The sequence below is a fragment of the Orcinus orca genome, chromosome 12 (genome assembly GCF_937001465.1).
Source record: "Orcinus orca chromosome 12, mOrcOrc1.1, whole genome shotgun sequence".
Taxonomy (NCBI): domain Eukaryota; kingdom Metazoa; phylum Chordata; class Mammalia; order Artiodactyla; family Delphinidae; genus Orcinus; species Orcinus orca.
Window position 1 is genome coordinate 13,507,164 of NC_064570.1, and position 17,213 is coordinate 13,524,376.

At 39.4% G+C, this 17,213-nt stretch overlaps 1 protein-coding gene across 1 annotated transcript in view; it reads left to right on the forward strand.

The window, feature by feature from the left end:
- The window catches only part of SYNE1 (spectrin repeat containing nuclear envelope protein 1), a 464,259-nt gene that overhangs the window by 160,037 nt on the left and 287,009 nt on the right, over nt 1-17,213 (forward strand). Inside the window, exons 22-32 of the mRNA XM_049695244.1 lie at nt 558-731; nt 2,712-2,870; nt 3,170-3,334; nt 5,089-5,223; nt 7,792-7,950; nt 8,151-8,359; nt 9,004-9,112; nt 10,854-11,018; nt 11,943-12,110; nt 13,589-13,759; nt 14,769-14,909. Coding sequence (XP_049551201.1) covers nt 558-731; nt 2,712-2,870; nt 3,170-3,334; nt 5,089-5,223; nt 7,792-7,950; nt 8,151-8,359; nt 9,004-9,112; nt 10,854-11,018; nt 11,943-12,110; nt 13,589-13,759; nt 14,769-14,909 — 1,755 coding nt within the window. The remainder of the gene's footprint in view (nt 1-557; nt 732-2,711; nt 2,871-3,169; nt 3,335-5,088; nt 5,224-7,791; nt 7,951-8,150; nt 8,360-9,003; nt 9,113-10,853; nt 11,019-11,942; nt 12,111-13,588; nt 13,760-14,768; nt 14,910-17,213) is intronic.

The following is a 17,213-nucleotide window of genomic DNA, read 5'->3' on the forward strand; positions in this document are numbered from 1 at the left end:
TTTGTATATGACGTAAGCGCTTGTCATGAGTGGGATGTTGATAGGGGAAGAGTAGCAAAGTGTGGAGCTAGGAGGAGGTTAGGAAAGCACAGGGCCTCTCTGGGAAGAATGAGTCAACACGTTTGTAAGTTTGTCTACGGTTAAGGTATCAGGTAGTAGAGTTCTTGAAAATAAAGTTGGAAGGCACAAGTTGGTCTAGATAATGTAATTCATGACTGTCTTAGGTCAGCTTCTGAGGCCAGAGGGAAGATGGGTTTCAGAGTTTATGAAGTGGAATTTGATGCCATCTGGCTCACTAACATCATTTAGATGAGCAAGTGCTATCCAGATGGATGATTTAGATGAGTTTTCATGAGAAAACTCCATAGCATTTACTTGTCTCAGTGGTATAGCAGTAGTATTTTTTTTTACATCAAAATTTAATAATACACAGGAAATATTAAAGAATGTCACTGGAGCTCTGTAAGCCCAAAATGACCCTATCCTGAAGAAAACATTCCTGAGAGCTATGGTCCTTAATGGCCTTTAATGGAATTTTTGTCTTTGCAATTTTAAAGGTCAAAGACTGTTACTCTCCGCTCCTTTATGAGTCCCAGCAGCTGCTGTTACCGTTGGAAGAATTAGAAAAGCAGATGACGGTCTTTTATGACTCACTTGGGAAAATCGATGAAATTATGACAGTTCTTGAGCACGAGGCACAATCAAGTGCTCTTTTTAAACAGAAACGTCAGGTAAGGAAAAGCCCCCTTCAGGAGATGGAGTTAATTTAATGCGTGTGTGATAAGACTGAGGTGCATATAATGATAGGAATTCAGTGACAGGACAAGAAACCTTTTTCTAGACTAGTACTGGCAACTCAAAACAAAAACACATGTCTAAAGATGGAAACCCTATCCACCATAGATAAAATAAAAATTTTATATCTCTCCCGATACTTATATATAGGTATATTATATAGATAAAATTTTACAGATAAATTTTAAATTGTATCTATTTAGCTATATAAAAAAATAAATAATTGCATTCCATTTCTAGCCAGTATCTATCATTTGTGTCTTACGAGATCTTTTCTTGCCTCTAGGACTAAAAGGCAATATCCTCATAAAATTGATCTCATGAAAATGACCATAAAATACGAAATATATTTGGAGTACTAAACATTTTTCTTTGTCTTATTTTTAGTAAGCAGATCTGTATGCAGAACAGCCTCCTACTGAGTGTGCAGTTAATTCACTGATTTAGTTGGTTTATTATAAATCAACTTATGCATCAGAGGAGGGTGAAACTGATGGGTAAAAGGTTTGCCACCGTTGTCATCGAAATAGATTCATGGAAGGGAGGCAGTGTCACTTAGCAGAAAGAGCAGAGAGTATCTGACGTGAGTCAGACAGGTATTCAGATCTGATACAGCAAATTACAAAGCCTTGATAAGCTTTATTTCCTCACCTTAAAATGGGGGTGGTAGTACCTAAGTCGAGAACTTCTTGTGGAGGTTACATTAGATATTCTATGATGTGACTAACCCATTAGAGCACATACTCTATAACCGGTGGCAACTAATATTTATTATTAGTATTATTAATGGTAAGCCAAAATGATTATACCACCAAGCCCTATTTTAATGGGTTCTCATTACATTGGATAAAAATTGTTTTTCATTTTGAAGTCACAGTGCCATTTCTTACGTTCCCAAATTGCTATAAGTTGCCGTCAAAGAATCGTTCTATGATTAAAATTGTATTTGATATATTAATAATAATAAATATTAATAATACTTAATAAGAGTTTGCTAACATATGTTACTCTTTTATCTCCTAAATCTTCAAAAGGAAAAAGTGTATCCTTGCTCTGTTTTCCCAAAACAAAACAGAAACCTTGCTCTTAATAATTGCATCCAAGTTACCCAAACTGGTATCCAAATAACCAGTTTGAAATATTTTTTCAAAGCAATTAAGGATGTTGAAGTGCAAATGGTATAGATTCAAGTCAAAAAATGACTGCTTGCCTCGGGCTGAGCTGAATAGCTTCCATGCCGTCTAGCAAATTGCCAGGATCCTACGTTACAATCAGAGATGGAAGGGCCTGTGAGTCACCATTGCTTCTCATCTGCAAATGTGTGATAGTTGCCAAGTCTTCCCAGGCCCTTTGGTCTGCTGCCTTTTTGTTAGGATCTGGGGTCCACCATTTTATTAATGAGGTTGATAGCTTTGGAACCTTAGGAATTCAAATGTTGTGTATTTTAGGGTACAGAATGATTTATAATCTGCTGCGTCTGACTTTCAGTAAAGTATTTATAATGTGCATTGGTATTAAATGTATTGAGTCAGATTATAACCTGTTGTGTAGATTGATTTCATAATTGTCCTTTCAATAAATTATGGGCCTGTTAGTTGGAGGAATGCAGGTACTAGGCAGATAGCAATCTTGATGCTCTGTCATCCTCCGGATGTTATTAAGATGGGCATGAAATGTAAAAAAATTCAGAAAACTCAATGTGACATTTAAATGCCTCGTGTAAAAAGCACTGACTTCAGTGATTGCTTAAAATTGTGCTCTTCTGAAAAGCAATACTTCTCTGTACTTTCGATTTCACTTACTGCTGATTAAAAGCCTAAAAGCTATATAATGCAGTTCTTATTGTTTTGTAATGGTTACTCTCTTTCTTTCTTGCCCTTTTAAATACTATTGTTGTGGGTTTCCTTTCCCTGTAGGAACTGTTAGCTTGTCAAGAAAGCTGTAAGAAAGCCATGACCCAAGTTGAGAAAGGCAGTCATAGTGTTCAGAAGTTTGTGACTTTGAGCAACGTGCTAAAGCATTTTGATCAGACAAAGCTACAGAGAAAGATTGCAGATGGGCACATTGCTTTTCAGGTAAGTTCTCTGCCTGCTTTAGAGATGTGAACTAGGGAAAATTCCAAGAAGGAGGACATGTAATCATCGCGTTTCATGTCTTCACTCTTGGTAAATGCTTCATCTACTGGTGTTTGGAAACCAATAATTTTACTTCTGCTTTCTCTAATATTAACTAATATTTAAGCGGGTTGATTATTCTCATCATAATGAAATGTATTCTTTCCAAGTGTTTTTTGAAAGAAACAATACTCTTTCACAAAATGATATTTTCAATAATGAGAGATCAGTATCCCATTATGATTATTTTTTCAATCAAGAATATGGTAAAGAGAACTGGAGATTGGAAGAAACATGTGGAAACCAACAGCCGCTTGATGAAGAAGTTTGAGGAGTCTCGAGCAGAGTTGGAGAAGGTGCTGAGGATCGCTCAGGAGGGCATGGAGGAAAAGGGGAATCCAGAAGACCTCCTGAAGAGACACACCGTGAGTGCATCCCGTGCGGGCCCTTGACCTAGAGGCGTGGGAAGACCATCTTGGAGGAAAAATAAGAGGAGCATAAAGATCTAATACAGAGAAGGAGAGAGAGAAAGAGAGAGACAGAGAGAGAGAGTGGGAAGAAGAAGACAGAGGATGAGGAAGTGGCGGGGGGAAAGAGGAGGGGGGAGGGAAGGGGGGAGAAATGAGTTAGGAAGGAAGAAACTTTTTACATATGAGACCCACAGAAATGGCAGCAAAAAGACCTCAAGAGCAGTTGATGAGCTGCCTTATAATTGGCCATTCTTAAGCCCCTGGGGTAGTAGAGAATCACGGGATAAATAATTCAGGCTCTCCAAACTACTAATTCATTATTTAACTGAAAAACTCTTTCATAACTAACGTATTCTTTTTAAGAGATAACTTTAGGTGGATGGCTATGTCTTTGTGCTCATTTCATAAATCTACCGTATCACAGTATAACCATGTCACTTGAAATTCGGTAGCTGATCTACAACTTGACCCAGTATTGTGAAGCCATCTCCTTGTTAATCATACTCATTTAAATCATGTCAGTATTGCAGATATGAGTAATCTGTTAAATGGTGTATGGAGATGATGGGCCCTCTGAGAACATATATTTTGAGTTACGTTTCCTGAAATTTCAGTGGATATTTGTATAAAACACACTCTCAAAGGACGAGTGCAATGTATTTGTGATGTGGCTGACTGGATTTAGGGTTAAGGTCTGTGACCATCCAACATCTCGTTCAAGTTTATACACCTCTACTGTGCGGTACTTTCTTTTGAATCACTGTTGTTTCAAAATACCTCTGCACACATAATCCTGAGACTTTGTGAGACTTAGTCATGTGACTTTGTGAGACTCAGTCATGTGTATTTGTGCACATGTTGTATCTGTCTGCTTGGGCTACCATAAAAAATACACAGGCTGGGTGGCTTAAGCAACAGGGATTTATTTTCTCAGTTCCGGAAACTAGAAGTCTATGATTAGGGTACTAGCCTGGCTGTGTTCTGGTGAGGATTCTTCCTTATGTGCAGATGGTCACCTTCTCACTGTGTCTTCACATGGCAGAGAGTAAGATCTTTAATGCCTCTCCTTATAAGGGCACTAATTCCTTCATGAGGGACCCATCTTCATGACCTCATCTAAACCTAATCACCTCCCCAAGGTCCCACCTTCAAATATCATTACCTTGCAGGTTAGGGCTTCGACATGTGAATTTGTTGGGACGGGATGGTGGCGGGGGGGCAACACAATTCAGTCCACAGCATGTGTGCTCATGTGTGTGCTTGGTGTGAACACAGAAATGGCTCATAATGAACCAGCAAGGTCTGGAACACGTTGCCATTAGGGAGTGAGGAGGGATTGTGAGGATTAGTCCTGGCTTCTACTCAGCTCTTCTTTTACCAGAGAGGAACGAAAACTCTATCACTGTGGGATCAAGGTTTTAAGATCTCTCATTGGCTTTCTAGAATATTCTACCAAATGTGAAAACTGCAGAGATTTTTTTCTAAAACATAAAAAGCCCTAGTTGAATCAGATATGGTGATTTCTGACTCATAACTGTAGATAATTATAGTTAGTTCCTGAAAGAAAAATGGTAGTTGCCCAGAAGGTTTGAAGAGGGCAGCAGCTGGCTAAGAGGCTTGTTTAGCAGTGTGACTCCTTGACTGTCTAGTGTCTGACACTGCCTTTATCTGCCCAGCACTCTTGACCACTTTCCCCCTCTCCACGCCAGGAGTTTTTCAGTCAGCTGGATCAGAGGGTGCTCAACGCTTTCCTGAAAGCTTGTGACGAGCTCACCGACATTCTCCCTGAGCAGGAGCAACAGGGCCTGCAGGAAGCCGTTAGAAAGCTCCACAAACAATGGAAGGTGAGTCAGGACAACATGGGGGTGTCGTGTGTCTTGGATGATGGGCGAGAGCGTGAGGGTGTGAAGGTTCAATTGTCAGAGAAATTTAGAAATCAGGGAAAGTTGTCATAGTTACTTTTCCCCTTGAAAAAGCTGAACTTGAATAAAACAGGATAAAATATGATAGAATTTTGTTACTCCTATTTTTAAGTAGCATCAGTTTTATCATAGTACTTACGAGTATTCTTTTTCTTTTCCTGATTATTTTTGGGGGCAGGAACATCAAGGTGTTTAACTTTTTCAGCAACATTTCTTAAACTCTTCCCATCCTAGTTATGTTAGGTATGCTACTGAAATTACAAGAAATATTTCTCATTTCAGTAGCATACCTAACATAATATCTACATTGTATATGTATATAAGTATATGTAATTGAAGTTTTCAAGGATTTTGCCATCTGGTTTAGCTTGTTATGATTTGAAACATAAATAAAAACATTGAGGTTAAGGATTCAATGATGAACAAAGCATATTCTTTTTCCCCCAAAGAGCTTAGATTCCAGTAAGGGAGATGATTAGTTGCAAAATAATAAAAGTATAATATATAATAAGTCCCCCAAAATATATTGTGTAGGCAATATATTGATGAAAGCTTTGAAAGAGAGAAATGGGTCCACTTGGAGAGCGGAAAACAATGAAGCAGATAATTAGTTTTGAGCTAAGACCTTAAAGAAGCAACAGATCTGGGGGCGATGGGGACGAAGCAAGAAAGCCGGAGGGTGTGCCAGTGGGGACGCAGGGATCCACAGGGTTCAGCCTGACTGGAGTGTCGTGCGCGGGGCCTGTCCATGGAAGCCGACTTGAGAATCTGCATGTCAGGGGAAGCAGCTGCAGGAGAACAGAGACCCTTTGAAGGTGTCGTCCTTGAGGCGGACTGGGGGAAGCTGCTCGAGCAGCGGGTTCACAGTGCTGCTGTGAGGGAGTATTGAGCAGTGAATCTCATATGTACTAGAGGAAGGAGTCACGGGGTTCAGAAGATAGGCAGCTGGAACACTCTCTATCAGGTCGTGTTATTGATACTTCCTGGATTTTTTTTTTAACTTTTTTTATTTTGGCTGCGTTGGGTCTTCATTGCTGCACACGGGCTTTCTCTAGTTGCGGCGAGCGGGGGCTACTCTTGGTGGTGGTGCGCGGGCTTCTCATTGCGGTGGCTTCTCTCATTGCGGAGCACGGGCTGTAGAGTGCAGGCTCAGTAGTTGTGGCTCGTGGGCTCTAGAGTGCAGGCTCAGTAGTTGTGGTGCACGGGCTTAGTTGCTCCGCGGCATGTGAGATCTTCTGGGACCAGGGATCGAACCCCTGTCCCCTGCATTGGCAGGTGGATTCTTAACCACTGTGCCACCAGGGAAGTCCCCGGATTTCTTTTTTTTAATCTCATTAATGTAGACTAAAAAATCAGTCCTTTGCATAGGAAAAACACAGTTAAAGAAATCCTTTTTAAAAAAATAACAAGGACCTACTGTATAGCACAGGGAACTATAATCAATATTTTATAATAAACTATAAGGTAAAAAAATCTGAAAAAAAGAGATATATATGTATGTATAACTGAATCACTTTGCTGTACACCCGAAACTAACACAATGTTGTAAATCAACTCTGCTTCAATAAAAATTAAAAGAAAGAAATACCTTTTTACTTGCTCAATTTGAAAATTAAAAAAAATAAGATGCCTAAAGAACCAGGCTTTTTAAGATGTTTTTGCAGCCTAATATTATCATATATGTACTATGGAATAGGGACTATAATTGAAGGCTGTATTTTACTTTACATACACACACACTTTTAAGCTCTCTAGGATATAATCTGTCCTATTCTTTCCAAAGCCCTAACTCATTTTTCTCATCAGTTATCTCAGTGTTTTATTTTAAAGATAATCTTTTAAATCCATAGGAGACAGGTTGGCTAAAATTAAATTGTAGGACTAAAGGTAACGATGAAGCTTATGTTTGTATCAAAGAAGAATGTAAAAAGTTTCACGTTGTTCGCGTGCTGGCTTGCTCCTTTTCTCAGTGTATGCTCCGAGGAAAAGAAGACATGGCAGGTGGTCAGAGCTGTGGGCTGCTTACCTGGCTTTTTCACTGATTATGTTTCCTTGAGTTCCTTCCCTTGTGTAGTGAGTATAATATCTGTCCTTCCTACCTCACAGGGCTGTTGAGAAAATTTAAAGGGACACATGCTAGGAAGAGGGTATGTGGAATCAGTGTGTGATTTAAATTTAGATTCACATCGAGTTTTTCTACTTAACCCTGAGCTTCAGTGGTCTAATCTTTAAAATAGGAACATTAATACCGTGTGGGGCTATTGTTAAAGTTAAGCAGAATAATCACTGTGGAAACACACAACTAACAGCAGGCTGAAAAGATTTTCTGTGGTCCTGGTACTTGGAAAAATACAAGGCACAGCAGCCCGATGGAGACAATAGGTATTAAATCATATTGGTCCTAAAGGGACTATTTCAGGTTTCTGCCACTTCAGTTGGAAATGTACAGAAATGGTATCTTATCTTTCGGAATCGTCCCATGGCATGTAGGATCTTCAAGGAGAAGCTCCATATCATTTGCTTCACCTGAAGATCGAGGTGGAGAAGAACATGTTTTTAGCGTCTGTAGAAGAATGCAGAGCTGAGCTGGACCGAGAGACCAAGCTGGTGCCCCAGGAAGGCAGCGAAAAGATCATCAAAGAGCACAGGGTACGTCCCACACACCTGAGTGCAGCCCCTCGAAGTCACAATGTTCCTTCAAGCATAGACCTGATACTTTCATTTGGGTCTGAAAACACTCAATAGCTTAATTACTTTATACTGCTAGACTAGATGAGTATCTGCTATGAAAATGTGAAAGTCTTGTGTGGATTCTCACAGGGATTATAAAAACGTTTATTGCTCATTAGATCTTCTTCAGTGACAAGGGTCCTCATCATCTCTGTGAGAAAAGGTTACAGCTTATTGAAGACCTGTGTCTGAAACTCCCAGTCCGGGACGCTGTACGGAACACGCCTGAGACCTGTCACGTGACACTCAAGGAGCTCAGAGCTGCCATTGACAGCACCTACGCGAAGCTGGTGGAAGACCCAGACAAGTGGAAGGACTACACCAGCAGGTAGTCTTGGGGTTGTTGCCAGAGAAGGATGTAGTCTTTCCTAATTCCGTTAATTCAAACATCTTTGCAAAACAAGCCATGATGTATGTTTCATCTCACGCAAGAAAGATAATCAGATGGTACAATTGTGTTCATGCTCTGATACAGAAATGCCTCATTTAATTTAAAGAATGAGTTTCAGTCAGAAACAGGGTGAAGCACTTTACTTCCAAGTGTCCCAGATGTTGCCTCTTTGAAGCAGAATTAGGCAATCCCTTTCTCCCCGATATCCTCACATCCCTCAAAAGGGACATCTGCCTCTTTGGGTTTCTGTCTCACTCAGGTGGTAAGACCAGACCTCAGGTGGTACCTTCCTTACTCGCAGGTGCCCAGGCTCTAGGACACACCCTCCTCCACCGCCGAGGTCCATCCGCTCTGCCTTCTCGTTCCTTCAAGTGCCTGAGCACAGGGGCAGCCAGTCCTGTGGAAGGGACCATTGCCGGGAAATTTGTTAATCAGTTTGCTAATCAATCGAATGAAATCTGTTAACCAATTTTCTAATCAGTTGATTGTTAAATTTCCATAAATAAATTCAAAATAGAAAATGTATTCTAACCATGGGGATATTTTCTCCCTTTAATAAGAAAATACCTGTGTTATTTCAGAATTTCTGAGTTCTCCTCTTGGATATCTGCAAAGGAGACCCAGTTGAAGGGGATTAAGAACAAGGCCATCGATACTGCCAACAACGGAGAGGTTAAATGTGCTGTAGAGGTAAGTTCTGGGCCATTTTTTGTTATTAGAAAATATCCATGAATAAAAAAATAATGATAACAGTCTAACTGACGTTTTCTTTCTATAAAGAAATTAACTTCCTGAAAATTGTCTTAAAATAAGTTTTCTCCTGGTACTGTGGAGAACGGCAGGGGTTTTTTTCTATGGAATCATGTTAGCTTTGAGATTTAGTCATGCTCAGTGGTGCCTCTAATGCATCGTTAGCTAATGGGGAACCCTGAGAGGAAAATTGCATGCATGGGTGTACAACACAGCAGAGATTTAAGAACTGTCATAGAAAACAAGAACCCTAGAGGTTTTTATACATTTTCAGCTACTCAAAAGACAGGTTATAGAAAATCAGGGAATTGGGCAAGGTCTCTAAGCATCATTTCTATGTCACTTTCAGCCTGGATTGGGTCAGCCTCTGTGAGCATGAGTACCACCTGATAAACCCAGCCAGGGCAGCAGAACCTCAGGCCTGATAAACCCAGCCAGGGCAGCAGAACCTCAGGCCCGAACCCAGCCAGGGCAGCAGAACCTCAGGCCTGATAAACCCAGCCGGGGCAGCAGAACCTCAGGCCCGAACCCAGCCAGGGCAGCAGAACCTCAGGCCCGAACCCAGTTTGCATTCTGTGAATGGCACACAGCAATCCTCTCCCTCTTGGGTTGGCTCCTGGTTTTGTAGACACATGCTATGGTGAACATTCTTTATCTTTCAGCATTTTGCACCCTTGCAAGTCACAGAGTTGCTGTTAATGAGAATTTATTTCCTTTCTATTCCTATCCTCTGATTTCCATTTTTTCCTATTAAATTTATAATCCCCTTAAATGCTAACGGTACTCAACGATATCATGCTACACCTGTAGAAGCATATTTATATTTGCTATTGGTTGCTGTTATAGTACCAAAACAATTCACATCTTAGAACGAAGAAATCACTTGCTTCTAAAACCAACCATTTTCCTCCATATGCATTTGCCCTGTAAGACCCTCTTGTAGCAGTTGGAGGCCCACAGCTCTCATCTACCCAAAGCTGGTGTAGGAGGGAGAGGCTGCCCCAATCACCATTGCCCTGGTCCCTAGACCTACAAGGGCTGCGGCCCGGAGTCTTTCTGGCATCGTCTTGGCCAGTCAGCTCTCCCTTCCTGGATTACAGCTGAGCTGCTGTCTGTGCTTCTTTCTGTCTAGGCTATTAACTTCCAAAAATTAACCAAAATGAGGCATAAAATATGAGTTAATGAAGTTAAAATAAATCTTTAGGGCATCTGTTATAATATTCAACAAGTAAATTCTTCAACAAGAGAAATCCACTAATTTAAAAAAGGACTCTTTCTTTTTTTTTTTCTTCAAAAAAATACTGCGTTCCTTCCAGCTCACAGAAAATAAGGTGACAGTATATAATTCCCAATTTCACATATTCTTCTACCGTACTTTTAGAAGCATCTTTGTTGTGATCAAGGAAATATATAGACATCTAATTTCGGAGGTAATTTTTTGGCACGGACAGCACTGATTTTACACGTCGGGTATTGGAGTTGGGGAAACATTTCTTTCTAGCACGCGTAGACTTTGTTACAGCTGTGAACGAAAAGTGAAATAAGCAGGCATCCTCTTGGTGAGTGGGTGCCTGGCTCTCCTACCTCCACCTGACAAGCCTTCTTAGGTTGCGTACTTTCCTGCTGGAAAGTCACGATTCACAGTTGTATTTTGTACACCAATGGTGTTCTTTCATTCCAGGAGATCAGAAATGGTGTTACCAAAAAAGGCGAGACTCTCAGCTGGCTGAAATGCAGGCTTAAAATTTTGATTGAAGTCTCTTCTGAGAATGAAGCCCAAAAGCAAGGAGACGAGCTGGCAAAATTATCTAGTTCCTTCAAGGCTCTTGGGACTTTGCTGTCAGAGGTAAAGCATTTACTCATCCTCTAAATGGACAGCTCGGGGTGAAGGATCTGGAAGGTTCCTTTGGGTTGCAGTTTAACAAGTAATTTTATAAAGCATGTGTAGTTTAAACAGAATAGCTCAGATACTTAGCATATAAAGATTGGTGGGGAAGATGGGCAGGATGTTTGTTTTATGGTCTGTGACGTTATTGGATGTTAGTTCAGGTTAACTATCTATATTTAAAGTACAAAGCTTATAGATCCACACTTTGAGTCTTACTAAAAGCATTCTTTCATGGTCGGTTTAAGGTTAAGAGCCCAGGCTTGAGAGTCAAACGATCCCAGTTCCAGAGCTTAACTCTGATACCCCATTTCCTACGTAACCATGAGCTTGTCATTTAACATCTCTGGACCTTGATTTATGTACTTGTAAAACAGGGCTAAAAATACTTACCCAAAAGGTGGTGTCAAGAATTGAATGCAACGATGTATGTAAAGCACTTAGTACAGTGCCTGGAACATAGTAAATAACTGATAGCTTGTAATAATAAAGTATTCATGTTGAGTCAGCAGGCCAGTAAAGTCTCTTTCAGGCAAGATCTACTCATTTTAAACTTGATATACATTTCAATGTTTATAGTCCTTTGTAGATTATACAAACCCATCTACTCCATTTCTAGTAGGGCCACGTCTACCCTTGAAAGAATATTTTTACTGACCAGGTTATCTTACGAATCTGATGAGTTTGTACATGGGACGATAATGTAAGAATGTAAAGTATAATAAATAGTTATCAGGATTTCTTGAAATCATTTATAAGCTAGCATGGAAAAATGATCACTTGGATGACAAAGTTCCCTGATTCTGAAAGATCTGAAATTCTCTACAGAAAATTAGATGTCCCTAATCTAACAGTTTGATCGATTGATTTTTCATGAAAATCTAGGTTGAAAAGATGTTAAGCAACTTTGGAGACTGTGTCCGGTACAAAGAAATAGTCAAGAGTTCCCTTGAAGAGTTAATGACTGGCTCTAAGGAAGTCCAGGAAGAAGCTGAGAAGATCTTGGACACTGAAAATTTGTTTGAAGCACAGCAACTACTCTTTCATCACCAGGTAGGATGCCTGTTTACTTCAGTGCATTTATGCAAAGTTGTTTAGTTACTGAGAACCAGAGAGATGGAGAGTAAGTCTATCCACTGACTGGAGGGGGGAAGATGGGGAGCTTGGGAGGCAACGCAGATGAATAGTTAAAAAAAACTTGGCACTTCTGTCCGCTCTGTTAAACACTAAATATTTTAGAACATCTTGCAAGATAAATTCTCAGCCAGAGCGATTTGATGATACCAAAAAGTTGGAGGAATATTGTGGAAGAAAAGTTGATTTTGCTATGAAAACCTTCATAAAATTGTCCTTTGCTAAATTGTCCTTTTCATAACAGAGAAGGAAAGCATAAACAAACTATTTCATATTTGAGATCGCTGTTCTTTTATTATGTTGCAATCTTTGCTCTTCAATTTACAACTTTGAACACATCCTGGTTTGGGAAATTATAAATTAACATGTACCAGTCCTTTCTGAAGAGTGTGCTCCTACAAAGGATTAGAACCGGAACTAAAGAAATTCTGGTACATATATTGATAATTAACAGTTTTAATCAGCTTTACTAGTCAAACTCAACATAAGTGGAAGTATGATTTTCAAATTAATCTAATGACAGAATTTTAGCTAACTTAATATGTAAGAAAATGTTAGCTAATTTTATATGTAATAATATATCAAAATGGAAGTTGCATTAAAAGTATATACAAAACAGCAGCCTTTAGGTTTTATAGATTTACTTAGTAATTATAAAAAGGCTGTGAGTCCAAAAGAAAATAATGCTTAGTGTTATATTGTTCTCAATCACTGTAAGTGTTGTTTGGGTTTCAGTTTACTTTAAATCAGAGAAATATGAGATTATAGATATTTACATTAATATTTAAAAACTTCACATTTCTTGGACCAGGTGCTTGGCTATATGGGTGTGTTTACTTTGTGAAGATTCATAAGCTGTGTTTTGAGATTTGTGTACCATTCTGTGTGTACATTATACTTCAATAAAAAGTTTATTTTAAAACATATCTTTCCCCAAATATCTCAGACTATTAATCATTCTGAATATACCCTGGAATTAAATCTCTTCATATTAGCATTTTTACAGCATGGATGATTTTAAAAAATTGGAGTTGGGACAGAATATAGTTCTTTAAGGAGAATTATGTCAAATGAATAGTTCTGCCAAAATTCTATCTGTAGTATTGCATGAAATATTAAATGTTATCTAAATTAGCACACAATTAAAACACTCTGGCGAAATTAATTATGCTGTTTCCCATTAAAAACATAAAATATTTATAAATGATGCCCATCTTTGATTACTATAGAGCCTTCATTACCATCTTAACTATTCATCCTAAGTTTAAAATGCAGTTTGGGCCCCTGCTGCGGGAGATTGTACCTTTCCGTAACTATTAAAGTGTGGGTGTTTATGTCCCTGCCTGGGTGCTTAGACAGTTAATATTTCTATCCATCTGTTGAACAAATGCTTCCAGCAAAAGACAAAGAGGATCAATGCAAAGAAGAGAGATGTGCAGCAGCAGATCGCACAGGCTCGGCAGGGAGAAGGTGGGCTGCCTGGCCGAGTCCAAGAGGAGCTGCAGAAGCTAGAGAGCACCCTGGACAACGTGGAGCACAGCCGGGAGAAGCAGGAGCGCCGCATCCAGGTAGGAGACCGGAAGTTACGTCATGGCCTGTATTAGCTTCTGGGTCACAGGTTACACATGTCCTACTAGCAGGAGCAAAGGTTTATTGTTCCCGCCTCTGAGGCGCCCGCATTCCATTAAACACTTACATGAGTTATCTCTTTTAATCACAGCATCAGCCTTGTGAGATAGGTACTGTAATTAGCACATTTTCCAAGTGTGGATGCTTAAAAACAAAGAGAGGATTTTCCCTGAAATCACAGAGCAGTGATCAGTTGTAAAGCCAGGATTTTTTTTTTTTTTTTGGCGGTACGCGGGCCTCTCACTGTTGTGGCCTCTCCCGTTGCGGAGCAACAGGCTCCGGACGCGCAGGCTCAGCGGCCGTGGCTCACGGGCCCAGCCGCTCCGCGGCATGTGGGATCTTCCCGGACCGGGGCACGAACCCGTATCCCCTGCATCGGCAGGCGGACCCTCAACCACTGCGCCACCAGGGAAGTCCCGTGAAGCCAGGATTTTAATCCACACTTGTCTGAATCCAGAAATTGATGTTGGATTATTTCACTTTTCTGGACAGTCCAGCAGTCACACCTTTATGGTTTATTGTGTCCTTAACACATTAACTTAAAAAAGTTCTTGGATTTTTTATTTCCCCCTGCTTACCGCCTGCTGCACTTCCTTCTCTCTCTCTCATCCTTCCTTTTTTTTTTTTTGAGAGACATTGGGAGGGTTTCTTTCTTTTGTCCCTTATCTACAGTTAAGTAATATCCTAAGATTCTTAGGACTTTACAGAAGATAAAAAAAACTCAGACTCTTAGGCCATACATCCTCTTTTGGTAGATGAATTGAGAGTCAAAAGGGGAATTCTTATAGAAGACATTAAAATCATTTTTATTCTGTGTAATTGTTTGGCATTTGAACTGAAAGTTAACTGGAAGTTAATAGCCTGACAAATGAATGGAAATGTGACAGTATTTTGTGATACATTCTGATAATTCATAACATCATATGTTATTTATTTTTTCTAATTTAGGTCACATTAAGAAAATGGGAGAGATTTGAAACAAACAAAGAGACAGTGGTCAGATACCTTTTTCAAACAGGTTCCAGCCACGAGCGCTTCTTGAGTTTTAGCAGTTTGGAAAGCTTATCTTCAGAATTGGAACAGACAAAGGTATATTGGCAAGACCACATCGTCCCTTGGTACCCATTATTCCCAAGAAAAACTGTGTTTCATTTCATTACTTATTATAATTATTTAATCAATTTTTATTGTTCACTTATGATTCACTCTTCAACACATTGGTCAGGTTGCTCTGGGGAATGAAAATATAAATAAGATTGAAACATCAAGATGTTTTCATTAAAGTGGGAAATAGTTTCCTAATAGATGGATAAATTTCTAAAACATCTTTCTGAAGTCAGTGATATTTTGAACTGAAACTCGAAGGGCAGGTAAGACATAGAAAAGCAGAGTTTGGGGCAGAAAACCAGCATTCCTGTAATGGGAAACGCCATGAAGTATAAAAGTGTGAGAAATGGGGATTCTCTGCTATAAAGCAGAAAAGGGGAGTGAAGTTGTAAAGGAAAGTTGGGCCACATCACAAAGACTCTTGAAGGCCTAAAGCGTTACTCTCTAGGCTACGTGGAACCATTAGAGGTTTGTAAGAAGGAGAGTCACATGAGCAGAGCTGTCCTTTAGGGAGATGAGTTTCTTAAGCAGGTGTAGAACATTGAAAGCATAGAAGTCTGGAGTCATGGGTTCTAGTTATAAAGTTATTGCATGCGTACATGAATAGGAACATGAATTAGGGTAATGGAGATGGCAATGGAGATATTGGGACAGATGTAAAAGAGACAAAGGGAAGGAAAAAAGCATGATACCCAAGGTTCTGAGCCTGACGGAGACAATGGGAGCGAGACAGGAAATTGGAGTAGCTGTTAATGGGGGAAGATGAACAACTGCGTTTTGAACATATTGAGTTTGATGTCCAGTGGGACATCCAAGAGATAATATTTAGTAGGTGTGCTTGGTAAGCTCAACCCTGTAAGCTCAAACACCTTGGACACTCAGAGCAGACCAGTAAATTTGTGCGAATCATTTAGAGTTGTACAGGCCCCTTTGGTTCCTATTGCATATGTTTTAGGTTTATAGAAAGACTGAATTAGTGTAGAAATGTGTTTGTCAATGTATAAGAAAGAACATTCTTACATCCATCCTTTCATAACCTTTAGCAAGGAAACCCCTGTGCTTCTGTTTTCTCACCAGTAGAAGGCTTCTGTGTCTCTTGTACTGTAAATTTGTCACTACTTCTGCTGTTATTAACTCACTGAGGAGTTTGAAGTTTTATAAGGCCACAGAGTCTTTCAATTCTGTATGATTTTCATCAGCCATTTAAATAGAAATTATTTATTTTTAATTTTAATTATTTTACATATTAAAAATGTATCAGGTATCTTTTATAAATACAAACACATATATTGTGTGAATTAACACATGGGTGTACCTCCTGGGTTCCATCCAGAGTTTCTGATACCCTGCGGCTCCAACTGCTTTGAATTGGTTTGCCAGCAACAAATGTGGTCTTTTTGTCTTATTTTTAAAATTCTCCTTAGCCAATAACCTTGCATACTTTGGGATTGATTTAATGATGTGAACTAACAATTATTGAACATACCCTATTTGCTGATCTAATCATTTGATGTTTATCATCTTCTTTAATCACCAAAATAATCCTTAGAGATTATTAATTAATTAATTATTACTCCTTAGAGATTATTACCATTATTAATCATGTGGTATAAATGAGGAAATATAAGGTACAAAGTTGTTACTGAATTTATCCAAGATCTCAGGATTACTAACTGGTGAGGTTGGGATGCAAACCCAAGAGGTCTGAGTCTAGAGCTCATAACCTCAGCCTCCATATTATATTTTCAGGAAAAAACTGAGTTACTTCACTAATTGTTGATATACGCTGCTGCACAAGCATATGTCATCTGGAATAATTGTTCTCTGTTTCTCTGCTTCCTTGACATTGTTAATATAGCCTTCATGCCTGTTGTAACCCTTGAGTAGTTGTGCTGAGGAACTTGAGGGCTTTCTGTCTGCCAGTGTGTGTTTATAGCAATATCATGTTTAATCTTCACAGTATGGCTTTACTGATGAGATGAAAATTCAGAGAGTGGTGTGACTCAAGGTCCCACAGCTAGTTTGTGTGTGAAGGTCAGAGCCAAGTTTCAACTCTAGACCTGTCTGATGCCACAGTCCATTCTTTGCAGCTGCACCCTGCTGCCACTCATATGTCTTCTTAGGACATAGAGATAAAGCCTTACAACATTATTCTAGTTTTGTTTTATTTGGTTTTTATCAACGTCATTCTGTTCTTCGGATTCCTCTGCATTGTGCTTTCCCCATACGTAGCTCCCACAAAAGGCTCTCAGATTGAATGTATATAAGCATTTTCAAACATAACTC